The sequence below is a fragment of the Choloepus didactylus genome, chromosome 3 (assembly GCF_015220235.1).
Source record: "Choloepus didactylus isolate mChoDid1 chromosome 3, mChoDid1.pri, whole genome shotgun sequence".
Lineage (NCBI taxonomy): Eukaryota > Metazoa > Chordata > Mammalia > Pilosa > Megalonychidae > Choloepus > Choloepus didactylus.
This window is the reverse complement of record NC_051309.1, coordinates 40664535-40690224: the sequence shown is the minus strand read 5'-3', so window position 1 is coordinate 40690224 and position 25690 is coordinate 40664535. Positions and strand designations below refer to the sequence as shown.

General features: G+C 40.6%; 1 protein-coding gene across 5 annotated transcripts in view; it reads right to left on the bottom strand.

Moving 5' to 3' along the window:
• Positions 1–25690, bottom strand: part of TBC1D1 (TBC1 domain family member 1) — a 238182-nt gene that overhangs the window by 81213 nt on the left and 131279 nt on the right. For 3 of the 5 annotated variants that reach the window (XM_037829562.1, XM_037829565.1, XM_037829566.1), the window contains 4 exons: positions 25156–25436; positions 23045–23206; positions 22288–22407; positions 21156–21289 (listed from right to left, as the gene is read on the bottom strand). In XM_037829562.1, the coding sequence (XP_037685490.1) occupies positions 21156–21289; positions 22288–22407; positions 23045–23206; positions 25156–25436 (697 nt within the window). The remainder of the gene's footprint in view (positions 1–21155; positions 21290–22287; positions 22408–23044; positions 23207–25155; positions 25437–25690) is intronic. The other 2 variants (XM_037829563.1, XM_037829564.1) reach the window with 2 other exon arrangements.

Below are 25690 nucleotides of genomic sequence, written 5' to 3'. Positions count from 1 at the left end.
ACCTCAGGGAGGTAAAACATTCCACATGGCAGTGTTGCAGTCCCTCTGGTTGCCTGCCCCATCGCTCTTCTCCCCTTCATCCTACTAACAGAATGCTAATTTTGTACAGGCTGAGAATGTGCTCAGCCAAATATCTACATTTCCCAGCCTCCCTTATTGCTGTGAGTGGCTCAGTGACATGGTTCCAGCTAATGAGAAACAGGTGGAAGTCTGTTAGAGATTTCTGGAACACTTTTGTGCTTTTGATAAGAAGAATCATCACCTTTTCATCCTTGTTGCTTCCCTCTTCATACTGCTTAGAACTTGGAGGGAGGCTGAAGGTGGAGCAGCCATCTTGTGATCATGAGGCATCCAAGAGGATGAAAGAGAAAAACAGAAGGAGGCCGCCACAACGATAGCATCACGAAGCCACTGAACCAGCCTTGCTCTGCCATCATCCAGACTTCCTGAACTATTAGAAAAAGAAATTGCTATTTGGCTATTTTGATTATTTCTGGTATATTCGGTCAGATACCAACTCTACATGATATCAAATTTGGAAAATGAAAGCGAGGTGCTAAAAATTGTGGAACTGGCCAATGGAATTGGAGTGGAAAACTGGGCAATGGATGGTGAGGAAGAAACTCCCATGGATGAATGGAAATCCGGTGACTGTTAGTGCTGGGAAGACATCTGGTCCAGCGGTAGTTTGCTGTACCTGGGGACATAAACCATGGCACAGCGACTAAAGCTGTAGTGTTAGGAACAACAGAAGAAAACATTCTGAATGTGATGTATCTTGGCTTCTCTGAGGGAGAAGGAAGAACCCAGCCTCCACTTGCCAGCAGGGAAAGGAAGCAACACCACTTTGCCAAAAGGATTTCCTATGACGTCCAATCAAAGTTAATTGAGAGGCTCACAATTTGAAACCTTCCTGGGTTGAAAATTCAAACTACTTCCATATCCCCAAACACAAGCCTTGGCAGGAGAAAAGGCTGGTGCCAGTAGGAAAAAGAAATGTCTGCCCTCATTCACTTGCTGGGAGAGATGATGCTGCAAAATACAATTTCAAAATTCAGACCAGCTGAAGTGAGACCATAATCTCCATCACCAGAACTGTCCTTAATCGAAATTTCTCAAGCTAAAGCACCTGGACAGGAAATGAACCACAGCACTTCAACTTTCCATAGAAAACCTATTCTCTCAAGGATAAAATCCATAGTTTGATACTACAAATCATTTTCAGAATTATGTAAGCCCATAACTACAGTCGTCATACTTCGGTAAATGATCTTTAAAATCTTGTTAGAACTCACTGTGCCACTATTATCATTTATATGAAAGTGATAAAACAAATTTATTTGGGAAAAAATCCATTTAGACAGTAGTTTAATGCATCCCTTGGCTTTATCTCAGGATGTTACAGAACCTGAGTGTGTTGAGGGTTGTAGCTATGGCAGCCAGCTCATGTTTGGTGGGGAAAACACAGCTCTCCAACTTCCAGGAGGTAGACATTCTTTCATTTAAATAAACAAGATTAGCAGACACATTTAACAAGTTTAAAATATCACAATTGCCAATAATGCCCAAAATTTGTACTTTGTTAGCAAGAGTTAACATTTAATTCTAGAGTAACTTCCAACATAAGAGTCGTTCTGTCACTCTAACACAGTCTATGACTGCACAGACACTAAGCAAGCACACCAGTCAAAATTCTTGATAATTTATTCCTAAAGCAGTCAGTGGTTCATTACTGTGATTAAGAAACTGCATTAAAAGTTAAACGGACTTGATTTGAATCGTAGCAATGTGAGGTAAGAGCTGTGGGTGCTTTGGACACACCATTCACTCTCTCATCTCACCTCTTCAGTCGGCAGCAATAACAACCTCACCGAGTTGAGGTGAAAATTATCGCTTCACCATGTGAAAGAGCAAATACTAAATGCCTAATGCATGATAAGTATAATTGTAATGGCTGTTATTATTATTATTTGATTAGTTTAACTGCAGAGTAAACAGCACTTGTTGGCTGTTTCACAAGTTGCCACAGGACACATTTCTAATTTTCAACCTGTTGTTTATGTAACCAATCACCCTTCAGGGCTTTTTTGGGCAGAGTACAAATCAGAATAGGACATCCCCTTGCCTATCAGCTGAGCCGCTGCAACTTGAGAAATTCGGAGCGCCCCAAAGTGTTGTCCCCAAACCTGCAGCATCAGCATCACCTAAGAACTTGTTAGAAATGCCAGTTCTAGGGCTCCATTCAGGAGAATTTCACCTCCAGAATCAGAAACTCTGAGGGTTCCTGAGGCCCACAATCTGTGTTTCAACAAATGCTTTAGGAGAATCTTGTATGCACTTGGTTTGAGAACAGCTGAATGAAATGTAGCCCCAGGCAAATACCACCAATCTGTGGTCTCTTCTCAGGGGCCGTGGAGAGCTGTGGAAGCCACATGAGGCTCTTCACTGCCTGACACCCCTACTCCCTGTTTCCTGTAGACTTGGTGTTCCCCAGCCTTCCCACCACTTGAGGGCAACACCAGAATCCCTCACACCCTCCCTCTCAGCACGGGATGGGAAAAGAGGTGAACTAGACTGGCCTGCAAGGTAGCTTGGAGAGCAGTGGGCCTCAAACCTCTCCCACTGACCTAACCATCCTAACTGGTTAAAATCATAGGCAACAACTCAAAGCCTCCCAAGAATGAGATTCCATGCCAGTTCACAATTAAAAACCTTTCTTAGCATGCTTCCACACAAAAATGTGTATGTGAAGGCTCAAAGCAGCATTATTCATATTAGCCAAAAGGTGGAAACAATCCAACGCCCGTCAACTGGTGAAGAGATAAACAAAATGTGGTATTAGCCACTCAATGGAATATTATTCATCCATATAAAGGAATGAAGTTCTGTCCCATGCTATAATGTAGACAAACCCTGAAAACATCAAGAAAGAAGCCAGTCATAAAGGATCATTTATACAAAATGTCCAGAAAAGAGACATTTATCTACTCTATAGAGACGGCAAGTAGGTTAGTGGCTGTCCAGGGCTGGCAGTGGAGGACATAAGGTGGAATGAGGAGTGACAGCTACGGGGTTTCTTTCTGGGGAGACAAAAATATTCTAAAATTAGATTGTGGTGATGGCTGCACAACTCTGTGAACATGCTGAAAAAACAATGAAATGTATTACTTTAGAGGGATGACTTGTATGGTAGGTGAATTTTATCTCAATACAGCTGTTAAAAAAAAACAATAAAGAAAAGGAAAAAACCTTTCCTGCCAAGGAATCCCTCCTCAGAGCTAAGCTAACCCTCCCTAGCTGGGTTGTCTCATTTCCTTAAGTATGTTGCAGAGTATGCAATGCACAATTTTGAGTGTAAGTACAGGGTCAGCACTTGCATGACCCCTGAGAGAGAGCACCCCTTAAATTCTGCACACTAGATGCCTGCTTGCCTCACCCTAGACCAGGCTCTGATTTTAAGGCTGCTTTATGCTATGATACATCTACAGATTTTGTTCCCCTAAAAATATTTTAAAACTTGACATTCCCTTGCTTCAAAAACCTCAATGGAAAACAAAGAAACAGAGCAAGGACAAGGAATAGAAAAGTTACAAATATCGGAGATATTAACCCAACTATATCAATAATCACTTCAAATGTGAATGGTCTAATTATACCAACTAGAAGACAGACACTATCAGAGTGGATAAAAAACAAAGCCCAACTGTATGTTGTCTACAAGAAACCCACTTTAAGTATAAAGATACAGACAGAGTTAAAGTAAAAGGATGGGGGGAGATACTATGCTAAAATTAATCAAAGGAAAGCTGGAATAGCCATATTTATTTAGACAAAGATTTCTAAGCAAAAAAAATTATCAGGGATAAAGAGGGGCATTTCATAATGGGTCAATTCTCCAAGATATAGCAATCTTTAATGCAATCATTAATCCTTAATGCATTTAACAACAGAACATCAAAATATGTGAGGCAAAAGCTGACAACTGCAAGGAGAAACAGGCAAATCCACTAATGTAGGTGTAGACTCCCACATCCCTCAGTCAGTAATTGACAGATCCAGCAGACAGAAAATCAGTAAGGATACAGTTGAACTCAACAGCATCGTCAATCCACTGGATCTAATCAACATTTATATAATACTCACCCTACAGCGGCAGAATACACATTCTTTTCAAGTTCACATGGAACCTTCACCAAGTTAGAGCATATCCTGAGCCATAAAACACATCTCAATGTATTTAAAAGAAAAGAAATCATACAAAGAATGCTCTCAGACCACAGTGGAATCAAACTTGAAATAAATAACAGAAAAACAGGTAGAAAATCCCCAATATTTGGAGATTAAACAACACACTTCTAACTAACCCATGAGTCAAAGAAGAAGTCTCAAGAGAAATTAAAACTTATTTTGAACTAAATAAAAATGAAAAAACAACTTATCAAAATTTGTGAGATGTAGCAAGGGTGGTATCTTAAAGGCAAATTTATGGCACTGAATGCACACATAAGAAGAGAGATCTAAAATCAGCAATCTGAGCTTCCACCCTGAAACTAGAAAAATAAGAGCAAAGTCAATCCAGAGTAAGCAGAAGAAAACAAATAATAAAAAATTAGAGCAGAAATAAATGGAATGGAAAACAGGAAAACAAGAGAGAAAAATCAATGAAATCAGAAGCTGATTCTTTCAAAGGATCAATCAAATTGACAAACCTCTAGGCAGACTAACCAAGAAAAAAAGAAAGACCAATTACTAAGATGAGAAATGAAAGGACTGTAACTACAGATCCCATGGATAATAAAAGCATAATAAACAACTCTATGCCCACAAATTTGAAACTAAGATGAAAAGGACAAATTCCTTAAAGATTCAATTCACCAAGGAGAAATAAATAATCTGAATAGGTCTATATATATATTAAAGAAATTGAATCAACAATTAATAACTTTCCGAAACAGAAAGCACCAGGCCCAGATGGTTTCACTCGTGGATTCTACCAGATATTTAAAGGAGAAATGACACCAATGCTATATCATCTCTTCCAGAAAATAGAAGCAGAAGGAACACTTCTAAGATCTCAAACAAGCCAAGGACGCCCCTTCATCACTCTTATTCAACATCAAACTGCAGTCCCAGCTAACATAGTAAGACAAGAAAAGGAAATAAAAGGAATACATATTGGGAAGGAAGAAATAAAATGGTTTTTGTTTGTAGATGATATGATTGTCTATGTTGAAAACCCCAAAGAATTGACAAGAAAAACGCCTGAAACTAATAAACAATTATAGCTAGTCTGCAAGATGCAAGCTGACAAAAGTCAACTGTTTTCCTATATACAAATAATGAACAATTGGAATTTGAAATAAAAAAACACATCACCATTTATACTAGCATCCCCCAAAATTAAATAGAATTAAATCTAACAAAATATATACAAGATCTATATGAAGAAAACTATAAAACTCTAATGAAAGAAATCAAATAATATCTAAACAAATGGAGTGATAGGCCATGTTCAGGGATCGAAAGACTCAATATTATTAAGACGTCAATTCTTCCCAAATTGATATATAGATTCAATGCTATCCCAATCAAAATCTTAGCAAGTTATTTTGTGGACAGTGACAAACTGATTGCAAAGTTGATATGGAAAGGCAAAATTTCAATGGCCCCCTAATACCTAAGATTAAAGTTCCAAGTTGAGAATTCAAGATCTTCCACTTTATTTCAACCTGTGGGCACACATACCCCGTGGAGTTAGATTGGTCCATAGGCATGGTAATGGGTCACACAGTATCATAATGGCCAGGCAGCAATTCAAGCCTGGGCCGTCTGACTCGGGTGCTCAAGCCCTCATCCCTCTCCTCCCACAGCCTCCCTACCAAGAAGTAGAGTTGAGACAATGTTTTTGTATCACTAACCCTTGGCTCCAGCCACTATACATTTAAGTACTGGCTGTTAAATCCCAGCGGTTAACTAGGAAAAGCACAATCAATTCTAACTTACAATTATGAGCATGAACAAAAACAGCAAGCCAAGGTAAAATCCTGCCATAAACTATGGCTTTCCTGACTTCTGTAAGGATATGTCAACAATCACAATAAAAGAAAAAAAAATCAAGTAGTTTAAAACTATAGAAAACCATGAACAATCAGATTCCTGGCTCGCAATATTTGTCTTGAACTTGGTATTTATTCACCATGGAAAAGAGAAGTTATACAGAAAGTAAATTAAGAACACTTTCTAAAAAGCCCTGTGTCGCCAGTAATTGGACACAAATTTTTCTTCCTTGTTTTGCCCACTACCTGAAGCCCTGTAGAGAAAGAAAGGGAAACATCTATCTCTCAGTAGCTCTCTACTCAAATAAGTTGCAATGAGCAAGAAAGATAAATATCACAACAAAACCAAGAACAAAACCAAATAAACAGATAAGTAAATAAAGGAAGAAAGCTTTTCTTTCTGGGATTAAGAACTCAAAGCCATCAGGCCACAGGGAGCAACACTGCCACCAAGTGGCAACTAACCAAACAGTGGTCGGGACCTTCAGAAGAGTTTTGAAAAAAAAGAAAATTGATGCCCAGGACCCACAAATCCATAGCCACTAACCCAGTGAGGCACAGCAGAGGGAGACAGGTCCATTCCGTGTTTTAAAAAATCTCCCCCTGTCCCCCCACAAGATTGTGCTTGGCACAGAGAAAGAAGAGAATTAGCAATCAAAATAAAGGGTGCAGTTCAGTTACAGATGTTATGATGATGCTCGTGTTTTCCAGTAAAGTTTTACTTGTAGTTATTACATTTACACCATCCATTAAAATTTTGAGATGGTTTACAAATTCTTGAAAATTTGACTAGGTACAACACAAATCAACCATATACATACAACAGTTTCTACATTTTTCACAATAATATAAAATAGTCATCCTAAAGACTCAGATAAAATTCCCAGTTTTGCCATTACTGTAAACATCTAATATGTAATTCAACAGACTTAACTTTATCATGAATTAAGCATACTGATAGCAACACTCAACACAAAAAAACCTTTGAACTTCAGTTTCACTGGACTATTTGTTTATACAAATGGTTTCAAAACAATAAATCACTCATCTATATACGAATGGATTTTTCTTTTAGAAGAAAATTTTTTTTTAAAAGAGATGTAAAGTCTGAAACCTTCATTGTTCGTGAAATCTATAAATGCACAATGTAATCTGAAATGCTCAAATAAAAGTTATTATAGACTAAAAACTGTTCCCTGACACGGAGGTAAATAAAAGGATTTTCCCCGATTGCAAAGCCAGGGAGTTGCCTAATGCTGTATTTAACAACAAAGAATTATCTTTTGTATGATATACTATGAGGAAAAATTGTGGCATATTTCCACTACTAAATTATCTAATTGGAAGTTGATTTTCAGCATTTTTGGCAGACCTAACAAGCAGGCTAGAGCCCACAGCTGAGAAAAACACCTGTACATTTTCTGTGTCCTCAGTGCTACATAACAGAAAAAGCTTCCCTGGAAAATAAAACAGCAGGAAAGAGGCAAGGCACCATATTATGTTCAGTTTCATTTGGCACATTACCAAATTTTTCTTTAAACCTATCACATATTTTTTTGTCACTGTATTTCCTCTACTAGACTACCGTGTAGTTTCTCCAGGTAACACAATTCTTCACACATAGTAGGTCCTCAAGAAATGTCACTGATGATCCAGATTTATTTAGAGGCTGAGATACTTGACTGACTCCTTTCAGTCCATCTAAAGAGATGCACAGCAGCCTAACAGAAAGAGTTCTAGGCTAGGAGGAGAAGATCTGAGTTGGATTTAATCATGGCCACTTATTCTAAGCCCTTGCTACTCAAAGTGTGGTCCCTGGACCAGCAGCACCGACAGCCCGGGGGAGCCTACCAGAGGCGCAGAGCCTCAGGAGGTCCTGAGACCTATCAGAATCTGCCCTTTAACACGATCCCCAGGAGACTGCTATGCACAAGAAGGTTCAAGAAGGGCTGCTCTAATCCTTGATAAGCCACTTAACTCACAGGTGTTCTCATCCGAGGGATGAGAGCACCTTTACCTGCTTTACCTTACAAGATACCAACTGGTCTCTGTTGAATTAGAACAAAAATCAAAGCAAAACAAAATAAAACAAAGAGCCTGGAATTTTGGGATGTCTATCTTGATCCTACTAGATGTATGTAAGTGGATTTCTAAATACAAATTAATTTCTCAACTACCTCAGGTAGGTTTCCACATGTAAAATTCAGAATCTTGCAACTTCATTATCTCACAGGGATTTTGTATATACAAATAGTCACATATCTCTGAGTAAATGGTAGGCTAATTTTTTTTGAAACAATACTCAGTGTAATCTCTCCACCTCTATCCATACTGCTTGATTTTATATTTTCTTTCTTTTTACACTATATTTACTCTGATTCACTCCTTACTAATACCCTTCTCTCCAAGTCGTGTCCCATCTATAAAAACCAGAACCCATAAATTACAGAAAATTCTATTTCTCTAACTTTCCCTAGTATCCTTATCATTATACAAACACCATGGTTTTTATTTTTTTTTTTTAATCTTCATTTTATTGAGATATATTCACATACCACGCAGTCAAACAAAACAAATCGTACTTTCGATTGTTTACAGTACCATTACATAGTGGTACATTCATCACCCAAATCAATCCCTGACACCTTCATTAGCACACACACAAAAACAACAAGAACAATAATTAGAGTGAAAAAGAGCAATTGAAGTAAAAAAGAACACTGGGTACCTTTGTCTGTTTGTTTCCTTCCCCTATTTTTCTACTCATCAATCCATAAACTAGACAAAGTGGAGTGTGGTCCTTATGGCTTTCCCAATCCCATTGTCACCCCTCATAAGCTACATTTTTATACAACTGTCTTCGAGATTCATGGGTTCTGGGTTGTAGTTTGATAGTTTCAGGTATCCACCACCAGCTACCCCAGTTCTTTAGAACCTAAAAAGGGTTGTCTAAAGTGTGCATAAGAGTGCCCACCAGAGTGACCTCTCGGCTCCTTTTGGATTCTCTCTGCCACTGAAGCTTATCTCATTTCCTTTCACATCCCCCTTTTGGTCAAGAAGATGTTCTCCGTCCCACGATGCCGGGTCTACATTCCTCCCCGGGAGTCATATTCCACGTTGCCAGGGAGATTCACTCCCCTGGGTGTCTGATCCCACGTAGGGGGGAGGGCAGTGATTTCACCTTTCAAGTTGGCTTAGCCAGAGAGAGAGGGCCACATCTGAGCAACAAAGAGGCATTCGGGAAGAGGCTCTTAGGCACAATTATAAGGAGGCCTAGCCTCTCCTTTGCAGCAACCATCTTCCCAAGGGTAAAACCTGTGGTAGAGGGCCCAACCCATCAAACCACCACTCCCCTATGTCTGTGGTCATGTTAGCAACCATGGAGGTGCGGTAGGCGAATACCCCTGCATTCTCCACAGGCTCCTCAAGGGAGCACTACATCTTTTTTCCTTGTTTTTCCTTTTTTTTTTTTTTTTTTTAACTTTCCCTTCTTTTTTAAATCAACTGTATGAAAAAAAAGTTAAAAAGAAAACAAACATACAATAAAAGAACATTTCAAAGAGACCATAACAAGGGAGTAAGAAAAAGACAACTAACCTAAGATAACTGCTTAACTTCCAACATGTTCCTACTTTACCCCAAGAAAGTTACCTAATATAGCAACATTTCTGTGAACTTGCTCCTACTATATCCATCAGAAATTAACAGACCATAGTCATTCCTGGGCATCCCCAGAACGTTAAATAGCTTATCTGTTCTTCTTGGATTATTGTTCCCCCTTCCTTAATTACTCTCTATTGCTAGTTCCCCTACATTCTACATTATAAGCCATTTGTTTTACATTTTTCAAAGTTCACATTAGTGGTAGAATATAATATTTCTCTTTTTGTGCCTGGCTTATTTCGCTCAGCATTATGTCTTCAAGGTTCATCCATGTTGTCGTATGTTTCACGAGATCGTTCCTTCTTACTGCCGCGTAGTATTCCATCGTGTGTATGTACCACATTTTATTTATCCACTCATCTGTTGAAGGACATTTGGGTTGTTTCCATCTCTTGGCAATTGTGAATAATGCTGCTATGAACATTGGCGTGCAGATATCTGTTCGTGTCACTGCTTTCCGATCTTCCGGGTATATACCGAGAAGTGCAATCGCTGGATCGAATGGTAACTCTATATCTAGTTTTCTAAGGAACTGCCAGACTGACTTCCAGAGTGGCTGAACCATTATACAGTCCCACCAACAGTGAATAAGAGTTCCAATTTCTCCACATCCCCTCCAGCATTTGTAGTTTCCTGTTTGTTTAATGGCAGCCATTCTAACCGGTGTTAGATGGTATCTCATTGTGGTCTTAATTTGCATCTCTCTAATAGCTAGTGAAGCTGAACATTTTTTCATGTGTTTCTTGGCCATTTGTATTTCCTCTTCAGAGAACTGTCTTTTCATATCTTTTGCCCATTTTATAATTGGGCCGACTGTACTATTGTCATTGAGTTGTAGGATTTCTTTATATATGCAAGATATCAGTCTTTTGTCAGATACATGGTTTCCAAAAATTTTTTCCCATTGAGTTGGCTGCCTCTTTACCTTTTTGAGAAATTCCTTTCAGGTGCAGAAACTTCTAAGCTTGAGGAGTTCCCATTTATCTATTTTCTCTTTTGTTGCTTGTGCTTTGGGTGTAAAGTCTAGGAAGTGGCTGCCTAATACAAGGTCTTGAAGATGTTTTCCTACATTATCTTCTAGGAGTTTTATGGTACTTTCTTTTATATTGAGATCTTTGGTCCATTTTGAGATAATTTTTGTGTAGGGGGTGAGGTAGGGGTCCTCTTTCATTCTTTTGGATATGGATATCCAACTCTCCCAGCCCCATTTGTTGAAAAGACCATTATGACTCAGTTCAGTGACTTTGGGGGCCTTATCAAAGATCAGTTGGCCATAGATCTGAGGGTCCATCTCCGAATTCTCAATTCAATTCCATTGATCTATATGTCTATCTTTGTGCCAGTACCATGCTGTTTTGACAACTGTAGCTTTATAATAAGCTTCAAAGTCAGGGAGTGTAAGTCCTCCCACTTCGTTTTTCTTTTTTAGAGTGTCTTTAGCAATTCGAGGCATCTTCCCTTTCCAAATAAATTTGATAACTAGCTTTTCCAAGTCTGCAAAGTAGGTTGTTGGAATTTTGATTGGGACTGCATTGAATCTGTAGATGAGTTTGGGTAGAATTGACATCTTAATGACATTTAGCCTTCCTATCCATGAACATGGAATATTTTTCCATCTTTTAAGGTCCCCTTCTATTTCTTTTAGTAGAGTTATGTAGTTTTCTTTGTATAGGTCTTTTACATCTTTGGTTAAGTTTATTCCTAGGTACTTGATTTTTTTAGTTGCTATTGAAAATGGTATCTTTTTCTTGAGTGTCTCTTCAGTTTGTTCATTTCTAGCATATAGAAACATTACTGACTTATGTGCATTAACCTTGTATCCCGCTACTTTGCTAAATTTGTTTATTAGCTCTAGTAGCTGTATCGTCGATTTCTCAGGGTTTTCTAGATATAAGATCATATCATCTGCAAACAATGACAGTTTTACTTCTTCTTTTCCAATTTGGATGCCTTTTATTTCTTTGTCTTGCCGGATTGCCCTGGCTAGCACTTCCAGCACAATGCTGAATAACAGTGGTGACAGCGGGCATCCTTGTCTTCTTCCTGATCTTAGAGGGAAGCCTTTCAGTCTCTCACCATTGAGTACTATGCTGGCTGTGGGTTTTTCATATATGCTCTTTATCATGTTGAGGAAGTTTCCTTCAATTCCTACCTTTTGAAGTGTTTTTATCAAAAAGGGATGTTGGATTTTGTCAAATGCTTTCTCAGCATCTATTGAGATGATCAATTGATTTTTCCCTTTTGACTTGTTAATGTGTTGTAATACATTGATTGATTTTCTTATGTTGAATCATCCTTGCATGCCTGGAATAAACCCCACTTGGTCATAGTGTGTGATTTTTTTAATGTGTCTTTGGATTCGATTTGCAAGTATTTTGTTGAGGATTTTTGCATCTATATTCATTAGGGAGATTGGCCGGTAGTTTTCCTTTTTTGTAGCATCTTTGCCTGGTTTTGGTATTAGATTGATGTTAGCTTCATAAAATGAGTTAGGTAGTGTTCCATTTTCTTCAATGTTTTGAAAGAGTTTGAGTAAGATTGGTGTCAGTTCTTTCTGGAAAGTTTGGTAGAATTCCCCTGTGAAGCCATCTGGCCCTGGGCATTTATTTGTGGGAAGATTTTTGATGACTGATTGGATCTCTTTGCTTGTGATGGGTTGGTTGAGGTCTTCTATTTCTTCTCTGGTAAGTCTAGGTTGTTCATATGTTTCCAGGAAATTGTCCATTTCCTCTACATTATCCAGTTTGTTGCCATACAGTTGTTCATAGTATCCTCTTATAATTTTTTTAATTTCTTCAGGATCTGCAGTTATGTCACCTTTTTCATTCATTACTTTGTTTATATGGGTCTTCTCTCTTTTTGATTGTGTCAGTCTAGCTAGGGGCTTGTCAATCTTGTTGATCTTCTCAAAGAACCAACTTTTGGTGATATTTATCCTCGCTATTGTTTTTTTGTTCTCTATGTCATTTATTTCTGCTTTAATCCTTGTTATTTCTTTTCTTGTACTTGGTTTAGGATTGGTTTGCTGTTGATTTTCTAGCTTCTTCAGTTGATCCATTAGTTCTTTGATTTTGACTCTTTCTTCCTTTTTAATATATGCGTTTAGTGCTATAAATTTCCCCCTTAGCACTGCTTTTGCTGCATCCCATAGGTTTTGGTATGTTGTGTTCTCATTTTCATTCATCTCTATATATTTAGCAATTTCTCTTGCTATTTCTTCTTTAACCCATTGATTGTTTAGGAGTGTGTTGTTTAACCTCCAGGTATTTGTGAATTTTCTAAGTCTCTGGTGGTTATTGACTTCTAATTGTATTCCATTGTGGTCAGAGAATGTGCTTTGAATAATTTCAATCTTTTTAAATTTATTGAGGCTTGTTTTATGTCCCAGCATATGATCTATTCTGGAGAAAGTTCCATGAGCACTAGAAAAGTATGTGTATCCTGGTGATTTGGGATGTAATGTCCTGTAGATGTCTGTTAAATCTAATTCATTTATCAGATTGTTTAGGTTTTCAATTTCCTTATTGGTCTTCTGTCTGGTTGATCTATCTATAGGAGAGAGTGATGTGTTGAAGTCTCCCACAATTATTGTGGAAACATCAATTGCTTCCTTTAGTTTTGCCAGTGTTTCTCTCATGTATTTTGTGGCACCCTGATTGGGTGCATAGACATTTATGATTGTTATTTCTTCTTCCTGAATTGCCCCTTTTATTAGTATGTAGTGGCCTTCTTTGTCTCTCAAAACATCCCTGCATTTGAAGTCTATTTTATCTGAGATTAATATTGCTACACCTGCTTTCTTTTGGCTGTAGCTTGCATGAAATATTTTTTTCCATCCTTTCACTTTCAGTTTCTTTGTGTCCCTGTGTCTAAGATGAGTCTCTTGTATGCAACATATTGATGGTTCATTTTTTTTATCCATTCTGCGAATCTATATCTTTTAATTGGGGAGTTTAATCCATTTACATTCAACGTTATAACCGTGAAGGCATTTCTTGAATCAGCCATCTTATCCTTTGGTTTATGTTGGTCGTATTTTTCCCCTGTCTATTAATATCCTTTATTGTACCCATACCGAATCTCTTTAGTACTGAACCTTTCTCCAAGTCTCTCTGTCCTTTCTTTGTTTCTCTGTCTGTAGGGCTCCCTTGAGTATCTCCAGTAGGGCAGGTCTCTTGTTAGCAAATTCTCTCAGCATTTGTTTGTCTCAAATTTGAAGGAGAGCTTTGCTGGATAAAGTATTCTTGGCTGGAAATTTTTCTCACTCAGAATTTTAAATATATCGTGTCACTGCCTTCTCGCCTCCATGGTGGCTGCTGAGTAGTCACTACTTAGTCTTATGCTGTTTCCTTTGTATGTGGTGAATTGCTTTTCTCTTGCTGCTTTCAGAACTTGCTCCTTCTCTTCTGTGTTTGACAGTGTGATTAGTATATGTCTCGGAGTGGGTTTATTTGGATTTATTCTATTTGGAGTTCGCTGAGCATTTATGATTTGTGTATTTATGTTGTTTAGAAGATTTGGGAAGTTTTCCCCAACAATTTCTTTGAATACTCTTCCTAGACTTTTACCCTTTTCTTCCCCTTCTGGGACACCAATGAGTCTTATATTTGGACGTTTCATATTATCTATCATATCCCTGAGGTCCATTTCGATTTTTTCAATTTTTTTACCCATTCTTTCTTTTATGCTTTCATTTTCCATTCTGTCATCTTCGAGGTCACTGATTCGTTGTTCAACTTCCTCTAGTCTTGTACTATGAGTGTCCAGAATCTTTTTAATTTGGTCAACAGTTTCTTTAATTTCCATAAGATCATCCATTTTTTTATTTAGTCTTGCAATGTCTTCTTTATGCTCTTCTAGGGTCTTCTTGATTTCCTTTGTCTCCCGTACTATGGTCTCATTGTTCATCTTTAGTTCTTTGAGTAGCTGCTCTAGGTGCTGTGTCTCTTCTGACCTTTTGATTTGGGTGCTTGGGCTTGGGTTATCCATATCGTCTGGTTTTTTCATATGCTTTATAATTTTCTGTTGTTTTTGGCCTCGTGGCATTTGCTGAACTTGATAGGGTTCTTTTAGGATTTGTAGACCAATTGAAGTCCTTATCTCTAATTTATCAGATCTACAGCTTCATGGAGTACACTTTCTCTAACTAACCAGCAGGTGGCGTTCACGAGCCACCTGTTCTCCACAAGCCAGTTCTTCCCTGCTTAGCCTTTTTGGTGAGTGGGGGAGTGAGTCTTGTGGGGTCCAATTGGTGTACCAAGCTTGCGTGTGTAGTTGGTGTTGCCTGCCCTGTATATGGGGTGTGTTTCTGGGCAGTCAGGGAGGGGGGGTGGCTCTAACAATCAAATCTCCCTGGTGATCCTAGAGTTTTAAAGCTGCTGCAATAGTCTAATCCTTCAGTTCAGTCCTGCCACAGTTTGTCTCTGCCATTGACCCACAAGTCCTTGGTATTGGCGTATGGCTCCTGAGACTTACAAGTGGGCCCCTCTTCTAGGCCGTGCACCCCGGGTCCTCTGTTGAGGGATGACTGTGCTATGATACAGGTGAGTGCCATCCCCCCAGGGCAGTTCTGGGCTGCTGGGCTGTGTAGGGAGGCTCCCAGTCGGATGAAATGATGGCTGAATGGGGCTTTGTTAATTCACACTGCTCTACCTTCCCAACTCTGGGACAATCAGCTGAGGTTGCAGGGAAGGCTAATGTCCACGCCCAGTTTTGTGGTGTGTGCCTGTTATTTGAAGCACTTCCGTCACACTGGGTTGTCTGGGGCAGTTCTGGGCTATGGGGCTGGCGATGGGCAGGAGTGTTTCCTGTCCACCAGGATGATGGCTGTGAGCGGACACCCCCCTTTTCTTGGGAAGTTGTGGTGTTTAGTGAATTTTCTCAGCCACTGGATTATTGCGTTTTGTCTCAGAGCTCTCCTAGTTCTGCTCTTGACTTGACCTGCCCAAATAGCAAGTCTTTGAAGCTTTCTGTATTGGGCTTCTTAGAGTAATTGTTTTAGAAAAAGAAAAAGGGATTAAAAAAAAAAAAAAAAAAAAGGGCCCTCCTCAGAGATCTAATGGGTTATTGAAATGCTAAGAGACAAAGCAACCAGGGCCATTAAGGAAAGGTCCACAGGGCAGAGAGATCAGCTTTTCTTCAGGATTTGCATATGCGCCTCAGGGCCCTTCCCCTTTCTATGTTCACCAGAACTCCAAAAATCCTCCGCTTTTATTTTGGAGTTTTTCGTGTTGTTTTTTTTTTTCTATGCCTGTCTCCTCTCTGCTGGGCTGGCAGCTCTCAGATTCTCTGGTGTCTGGTCTCAGTCTATCTATGGTTGGAGTATGGATCAGTAGAATGAGTTTCCGATAAGGGCTGCCACTGCAGTTCTCCCTTCTCCTTCCCGGAGCTGACAGCCCCTCCTCCCACGGGACCGAGCCTGGCAGGGAGGGGCACGGGTCCCCTGGCCGCAAAAACTTACAGATTTCGCTGATCTCAGCAGTTCCACGTTTTCATGAGTGTTGTATGAAGTATGCCCAAAGTCAGATTGCTCTGTGGTGTCCAGTCCACGCAGCTCCTGGTTTTCTACCTACTTTCCTGGAGGAGTAACTAAAACATACAGCTCACCAGTCTGCCATCTTGCCCCGCCTCCTTCCTCCACACCATGGTTTTTAAACTACAGAATTATCCCTGTACACTTTTCTCCCTTGAAAGAAAGTTATGAGATTTCCTGTCTAAAGTTCTGCACTGCCAGAACATAATTGCAAAATAGTCACAAATAAAATCTTTTGAGCATCTGAGACAGAAAGGCACTGTTGAGTATTTCTTACAAGCGTCCTTTTAGGTCTTTTGTGCTGAAATCAGCGAGCTCACTGAGCCCCTGGGCTACAGATCCTTCAGCTGTCCCTGCATCCAAACACGACTGATCTGACCCCAAGGCAAGGCTGGAAGAGGGATCTCACACTGCCTCTGAGCAGTGCACACTGCTAGGGACGGTCTGGTCAAAGCAGGGTCCTCTAGGAACCAAAACTGAGGACCTGGATGTCTCCCAGCTAGAGGGGAATGTACAGAGAGCCTCTGATGTGGGTCAAAGTGGCCACAGACAACACTGGAAGGCCCTGGCATCCCTGCACACTGAGTATGGGGAGTAGAAGTGGCAATGCACTAATATGTCTGATTTTGGAGAAGAAAATGCAAAGAAGGATATTAAGAAATCAATATCCCTCCCCTCTACACTCCAGTCCCAATGCTAACTTGTAGGGAAGGAAAGGAGATTGACCAAAGGCAAGTTCCTACCCTAAAATGTTCAAAATTATACTATTTAGTGTTGGCACCTGTGGCCAACACAGAGCCAAGTGGGTAGACTGAGAACACATGCCCAATGCAGATACAAAGGAGGGGCTCTCCTGTGGGAAGGAGCTCCCTAACAAGAACCAAAGACGCCATGCCACACCCAGAGGGTGATGCTGTGCTCTCCAGCTGCAGCCCAGGGCCCATGTGCCGTTCAGAGAGTGAGCTTTGGAGCACAGATTCACAAGCTTAAGTCCTACTTCTGTCTCCTATCAGCTCTGTAGTAGGAGAAGTGATTTTAGACACTCTAAGCCTCCACAACTTCTTCTGTAAAATGGATATAATAAAAACACTGAACCTCTTGAGATTGACTGGGAATTAAAGAAAACAATCCCTGCAGAGCACTTAGCATAGGTCTGCCCTATAATAAGAGCATAATAATTGTGTCTTACACCAATTCAAAGCCTTAAATGCTTTTGTTCTCTCTTCTCTCTCTCGCATGTACACAGAGTACCTAGAACACAATTCAGAAATCCAAACAGCATTTAATTCTGAGAAGAGAAGAGAAAAGATATGTGGCTATGGGGAAACAGAACACACAAGGAGGGGTTAAAAAAAATCACTAATGAACAGTTATTAAGTTTGCAAGAATCAGAACAATTTACTTGCTTTCTTTTTTAAAAATCATAAGGCCTGTGACCTGGAAGAGACCAATGGTAAAGATAATGAATAAGTAGATTTTAGAGTATGTTGCAAGAAGATAAATGCTATGAAAAAAGATCAGGATAAGGAGATTAGGGATATCTGACGGGGGGGAGGGGTGCGGGTGGGGAGAGAATGGATGCAATTTGAAACAGAGCAGCCAGGAGAGGTCTCATTGAAAAGGTGATTTTAAGCCCTGCTCTCAAGGAGGTGAGGGAGTTAGGCATGGGATATCCTGGGAAAAGCATTCCAGGCAGAGGGAACAACCAGAGCAAAGGCCCGGGACGGGGTGGGGGTGGGGGAGTGGGGGATGAGTAGCTTGTGTGGCGAGCTCAAGGCTGATGCGGCGTAAGCCTTCGTCAGAAAGGAAAGGGGCATGATGGGTTTTGATCTTCGTCTAGCGCTTGACTGGATCTCTCAGGACACCTTACTGCATGAGACAGTAGGAAAAACTGATGGGCACCAACTTGTTTGGGGCCTGAAGGGTCATTATGGACTAGGAACAGACCACAGCAGTGTCAGCAGTGTCTACACAGGGCCCTGATCTGTTCAGGACTTTTATTTAGATAAAGGGCAGGCACATCAATTTTACACACAATCCTAACGCTTACACTAGAATCAAGATTCAAAATGATCCCGAACAGATTGGCGAACACTGATGCTGTAACAACTAATGGGTATAAATTGCATGATTCCCATCTACACTTGAGAAGTTGTTTTTAAGCTTTTTTCTTCCCAAACAATTTAATCAAATGCAGATAAGAATCATACAACTTTTAAATAACAGTCCATGCCCAAAGGGACAAGATACAATAAGAGCCAAGAACATGAGTTGATTATTTAAAACAAAACAAGATTATGAATGTAAGCTGCATTAACTGAACAGTGGCAACTCAGTGGAAGGGAGAACTCGTACGGGCCAGAGACCCCGGAATGCCTTGTTCAGTTCAGGGTTCCACGAGGGACAAGGCAGAGAACGCTCGAAGGACAGGATTCAGGATGAGGGGAATCAGCAGTAAAACTGCACAACCGTGGGGAACTGGTGAGATCAACCTGGAGCAGAGCTTTGAAGGGAGCAGCTTCTCTGACCCCTGCTGTCTGAAGAACAGGAAGCTTCAGGAAAGCAGAAGGGAACCAAGGGATGAAAGGACAGTGAGGCAGGACTAGTCTCAGGTTAGGAAGTTCGTATGAAAACTTAGAACTGTTCTCAGATGGAACAGGCAGCTCCACACAGTCCTCAGTGGCCCTTAATACATCCTGGCCACTGTGCTAAGCATTTTAAAACAGAGATTATTGCATTTCGCTCTACAGCTCTGAGGTATGGCCTTGGCAATATCAGGCACTGTTTTCGACCATCAAACTCTGGTCCGCTGCTCTTGCTGTCCTGTCGTTTCAGACACGGGTCACAGCTCGGGTCCTCCTCGCGGGCCTCCTTCCAGCCCCTTCCCCACTTCGCCCTGCCCTCTCATCCCAGACCCTTCCCACCCCCACTCTCTATAACAGAGCATTGCCAGGACCTGGGAGGAAGCATCCTCTGCAGTCGGCAGCCTCTCCATGGGGCAGTGTGAGGCACGGGGGCAGCCATCCCACCTTCCCTGGCAGCGAGAGAGACCAGGACCCTGGCCGCTCCGAGGGACAGCTCCTGCAGAGACTCCACCCAGCAGCAAGGTGCTGGGAGAGCCGCGCTGCCCAGCGCCCCCACCTGGAGGGGCTGACGGAAAGAAAAAGCCGCTCGCAGCACCACAGAGACTTTCACACCATGGGAGGTGACTCAGCACCGGAAACGTTCACTCTGCTGATTTTTCTTTCCAATCTTAAGAATTTCTAACCCTTTTAAATAAAATGTCTGTATTGACATTCTGCTCCCTTAGCTCAATTGGTTTGGCAATAGGCATAATTAATCCCATATTATAAGTAAGAAATTTAGCTCGTTTTGGTTCACAGCTCATGAGGGGAAAGGCAGGATTCGAACACAGACTCCAAAGCTTTTATGCTTTTGACCACCATGGACATCAGACAGCTCTGCTCCAGCTTTCAGAGGAAGTTGCCCAATATGAGTTCTAAATTCCTTCCCTAAGTTGACCTTTGTGACTACCTCAGACCGTACAATGCTGAAGAGGCAGCTCTCTGCCTTCTCCTGCGGAAATTCTGGCAGGTGGACTTCAGGTACCGTTCCGGGCTCCCCTCTCAGGACTGGCTCCAGCACTGACGCAGTCACCTGGGATCCAGAGTACAGGCCAGGGCAGACATGTAAAGCGATGACAGAAATAATGTCATCGCTTTACATTTGATACATCTTTAGATTTTCAAAATACTTCCACATTTATATCTTAATTCCATGAGGTAGAAACAGACAACATCATTACAACTGTTTTACAGCTGAAGGAACTGAAGGTAAGTGAAGTTACACGACTGACGACACAAAGCTAGCTGAGCCAAAACCAGGATCAAAACCAGGCTCTTGTTTAATTTAGGAGAGGACTGCTCTTTCAAATTAAATATTATGGAGAACTCTGGGGAGAGGTAAGAGGGAGAGGGAGACAAGGACGGCAAAGGGAGTACGGAGGAAAGGGGCTGAGGGACAGAGAGAGGAGTAGGGGAGGGTAAAGTAAGGGGAGGGGTTCCTCCGACAGTGCCCCACCCCCAAGGAAGCTCCCTGGAACCTTGTGTGAAGATCCATGGATGAGATTGTGCTACTTCTCAAAAGACATGCAAGAGTATGTCAACGGAAAGACTGAATCCACACTCCATGCAATCTGAGGAACTCAAGTAATTTTTGGTGCTTTGCTGGTTTGCTTTTTCTTCTTAAGGAAAAAAAAATGTTATCTGAAAGATCATTTAGTAAAGTAAATACTTGTTGCAAGTTTATAATATCACTGGGCACAGACAAATCTTAATTTTAGTCAGGAGAACTGCATATAAACTCATTTTGTACATCATAACTCAACATAGGAAGGCCTAAAAATAGATTTCAGCAAATTCTATATTTCTAAGATGGGTGAGAGGTCACAAAGTGGTCCTCCTACAACGCTAAACTTCCTCAGAGCAACTGTGCCAGGCAGGGACCATTACAAGCATGGCCAGAGTGTTGGGGGTGCCTCTAAAACCACAGCATGCCAAAGTCGGTGTATAAATCTACCCTTAGACAGTAGGGAGGGGAATACGGACAAACCTGGGAACACAGTGAGAAGGGACAGAGGGGAACGGGAGGTGGCAGGCTGAGTTTTACCCACGGGTAGGGTGGGTCAGAGGTCACAAAGGAGCAGCAAAAGTGTCACAAGCTGCTGAGTCCGGTTATAGAGCGGGAAGTTAGGGATCCTCTGGAAATAGTTATAGGCATTGTCACTCAAGCTTCTTACCCAGGGAGCTTTAAACTTAGGGGACGATTTTGACTCAAAATCTCATTTCACCAAATATAAAATTCAGGCTGAACTTGAGCAATTTCATGTCAGCGGTGAGCCTTACCTTCGTATCTGTTAGGAGAATCACATGTTTTCTGAGGGGTTGCCACACGGAGAAAGATCTGCTGTCTCCACGAATGCCTCCGCGTCTTCACAGGGGTTGTATCCCCTGCATGGCTGGCTTTGGACTCAAAGTCCCTAAAATTACAGGATAATTGACTGGTGACTGATGGGGAGACATAAATGGGGTTTTTTAGCTTGAACTCTTTTTTTAAAAAAAACAAAGTGCTACATTATAAACAATCTTTGTATAAGCAAACATAATTAGAAAATCACTGAGGTTAATTTAAGCTCACAGTAGGTCAACACTTCTAGAAGACTGCTTTACTGCAGGATGCTTTTCATAAAAAGAGCAAGATTGCACACCCTTATATTATTTATGAGTTAAAGATGTTAAGAAATATGGTCCACAGATCATTTTTGGTAAATGGGCCTCTCCTGATGGCCCTTCAGAAAAGAGAAACTATGGAAATGGAGCACTGTCATCCAGGCCGCGATCTCTACTAGTCAGCAGGTAAGAATGTTTCCTCAGCATAGTTCTACCTATATCTCCAGGGTCTGCCCCCCGAAAACAAGAAAAGTTCCAGTTTAATTACAGAGAACCAGCAAGGCAATAATTATGTAATCTGTGGCTGATGACTGCTTTATTAACACTTGTTTAAAAAAACCTACAAAAAGTATATTTATCTATTTATATATATACACAAATAAATCTAATCATTAACTTTCTTCACATCCACAGGAAAACTCGGGCAAGCCCTTTTCGTTCACAGCAAATACATATATACCCACAACGAAACAATCACCTGAACAAGTCAGACATTCGAACTTATTTATGACAGTCATGTCCTTACTAACTAGAAAACAGTGTTATCACTCACATAATTGGTTAAGACTTCCTTCAGTCTTCTGAAGATAACATATTAATAAACATATCCTAGTCAAAATTAGAGAACAGGCTGACTGTATTATTTTTTAAAATGACATCCATAAGAAAAAGTTTAAGAAAAAAGAAACAACAGATTTAGCTAAGTTGATTGTTAAATGCAAAAGAACAGCTAAAAATATCCTTGACTACCTAATGATAATTCAACACTTATAATACCCAGGCTTTATATATCTAATTTAAGCCCTACCTTTTTGTTTTCATAAAGTCAGAGGTGTTATTTTCATCTACAGGAGCCAGAAATTTTAGAAAATTTGGCACAGAGGAAGAAGAATGAAGTTTTTTCCGCAGGGCATTACGGTAGGAGACGCTGAGAGTTTGGTTGAAAAAAGAGTTTAGGATAAAGTAATATAAACAAAGTATAAAACATAAGCTTTAAAGTAAACAAAACATTTTAATTTTAATGCTAAGAAAAGTAAACCAGGTAAAAATTTGAAAAGAGGTTACAAATGAGGTTAAACTTTTATTTTCAGTCAACAAAATTCAATTTGAAATGAAAGGAATTCAATGAAGTAATTTCAAAAACATCAGTCCATTTTCCAAATGACTCTTCCTTTTAACTGGAAAAAATAATTAAAAGGAAGTTTCTGTTATGACACAAATTCCAGTGTATACAATCAAACACAAGTGTTAACCGTGTGTGGGTGTGTGTGCTGGAGCAGGCAGGGGGCAGAGAGTGGGGATGAGCTGTGACACCATATATATTAAAAATGGCTTGTCATCAAGATGATTTCATAAAAATTCTGATAAAATTAATCAATAGTAAGGTTAAGTCAGTCCAAATGACAGGATGAAAATAATAAAACCAAAAGTAAACAAAACCAAGTGCACACACACAAAGAGTGGTTCCCAGTTCTGGCTCGACTCCCCTCCATTCAGCACATGCTCTGTCTGCAAAATTCCCAGGATGACAGCTGACACTGAACTTGCCATGCGAGCATGCTCACCTCTTTGGCACAGCATTCCCACTTTGTTCTCCACTTGAATTATGTTTTAGGTACTTTAAAAAATTTGGCGAGGAGGCGGAGGGATTAAGACGAGGTGGAGGAGCAGGAGCTGAAGACTGACCTGAGCAACTTTTAGACTTGCCAACAGGTGGATGATTCACACTAAATAGCAATTAGAGAAAAAGCATTGGGGGGATTAGAGGGGAAAAGAGAGGGTAAAATACTGAAGGGTAAACATGAAAGAAATGGAAGGGGGGAAAAAAAGAGCACAACTGCTTTTGCCTCATTATTTAAATACGAACTATCAGAGTAGAGGATTTCTTTTCACTTCTTCGCACCCCAACTGTCTTGCTGGCAAAAGTAGTTTTCAGTGAAAAGGATAGCAGGTGAAAGGTTGTTATTTATCATCCCCACGTGTCTATGCTGTCATTAGTATGTTTTTCTCTATTCCCTTTTTAGAAACTGACAGTAAAAATTAAAAAAAAAAAAATACAACAAAAACCAAAGCAAAAGAGAGAACAAAACAAAATCCAGAATTTTAAAATACATCTTGTTTTAAAATGAACATCCTGGCCTGAGTTTCAGTGTCTTATTTTCTGTAGGTAAATGTGAAAAGGTTCACGAAGGGACATAAAGCAAAACGGGCTGTGCTTAAGAGAAACGCAGACAGGCAGACATTTCCCTATCCTCCTCATCACCAGCGTCTGGCATGATCCATTCCGAAGCTGCATTCTTCAGGCAGAAAGGAAGTGCACTGGCAGGGGTATTAGTCTGCTACCACCTCTGGCTTGTGTGAAGCAGCAGACTTGGCAAGAGAATGGAAAGCTCCAGATAGGAAGGTTTCCGCAATCACCAAAACTGCCATAAAGAGCAGAGTGAGGATACAGTGGCAAGGCAGAATAGAAGCAGTTTGTATATAGGGTTTTGGAAAACCTCATAAAGCTTCAGCCAAATTAAGCTTGCCTAAAATAGTGTCATATTTATTAAATATTAGCTTCTGAGTATGTCCTGCTTTTATGATCATAGTTATCCAGCTGAACCCCCAAAGAACCATCAGTAACTACTTCCAATGGCTGATCTCCAAACAAAGCCAAGGGGCTCTATTACATCTTTCCAGGACTGTTAATGTTGTCATTTCTTCACTTGAAACACTTCCAACACCCTGTGCAGACTCTCCACTATCCATGTATGAACTAACATAAAAGATGTGGCCCATGGCTTCTGCAGCTGCCAGTCAGAGGAGGGGCAGTGGCTGTACGTGGGTGTAGCCCTAACTCATGTTGCCTTATAAGGTGAGAGATTTTAAAATATTTTTAAAGTTATTTTTAAAGATAACTCTGTCTCCATTTATACTCTTTGGCACTAAGCAGGGCCAAATGAATCACCAAGGGATCCTAGGAGAACTTCTGCCTCTATAGCGCTCACTCATCTCTTTAACCAGAAAATTCCAACTACCCATTAGAGCCCAACTATTCAAATTAGTAAATCTTACTAGAAGAATCCAGAACTCTCACACTGGAAGAGGTTTTAGAAGACCACTCCAATCTTGTCATACAGAAAAGTTAAGTTAATTTGCCCAGGTCACAGCTGGTTCGTGATGGGGCAAGGACCAGAATCTAAGGTGTCCACATCACTCCATGTGGACCTGCACGGCTCTCAGGCTCCATTGTTACACATCATTGCACTTCCACCTTATTGTAATTCTATTCCAGGGTTTCAAAAGGGCAGACTAATTTCGCTCAACAATTCACTACCTCTCCTGAAAGCCAGGCGCTAGGTTCCAAAGTCAGTAGTGTTATCTTAGTATTGTTTGAAGAATTATTATTATACATTTTAAGTACCATTCTTGTTCACTTTTACCTGCTTCCTCACAATATCTGTACTTGTTGCTTGTACAAGGAACAAGTATCTCTTACATCTACATGTTTCCTGAGAGAGGAAGGGGAAGGAATATGTCACTTCATCAGAACTTAATCCTTTTAAGCCAAGATTAAAACCTGACTCGGGTTTCTCTTTCACCTGTTAACATATCTGGGATACACATACCTGGTTAATTACATATATGCCCCAGCTATTTATACAACTAATTTATGTTTTAAAGAAATTCTTACTTTCGCTCGTGAGGCGTCTCTGTGCTCACTGAGTGATACCTCATAAGTTTCCTTTGCGAGACCCCTGGAGACCCCTCCGCAGGTTCCGGAGGTTCCTGGCATTCCAGGGGGAGGTGACTCAGGGTGTTTGCTCGCCTCCTGAAGCCCTGCTGGGGCGAGAGCTGGGCACGCTCTTCCGTGAGACAGCTCTCTGAGTCAGCAGACAGGTCATCCGAGGATCCAAGGAGCTTGAAGCAGCTCTCAGACACAGGCAAGGCCTCCTTTTCACACAGAGAAGGCTCCTGGCAGCAGACAGACAGCAGGTCAGACATGGTCACACGGGGAGTTATGGGGCTTACAAATCTTGAATCGCAATGCAGGAAAACATCTCAATACATAAGCACATGTTCTGACCATAATGCCCTAGAGGCCACCAAATGAACAAGGAAATAAAGGTCCATTAGATGTCAGCTTATTAGAAACAAGATGCAAGTTTGCTGGACAAATGAGGGAAAAGGCCAAGGTGCAGGTATGAAGAATATATGCCATAATATGT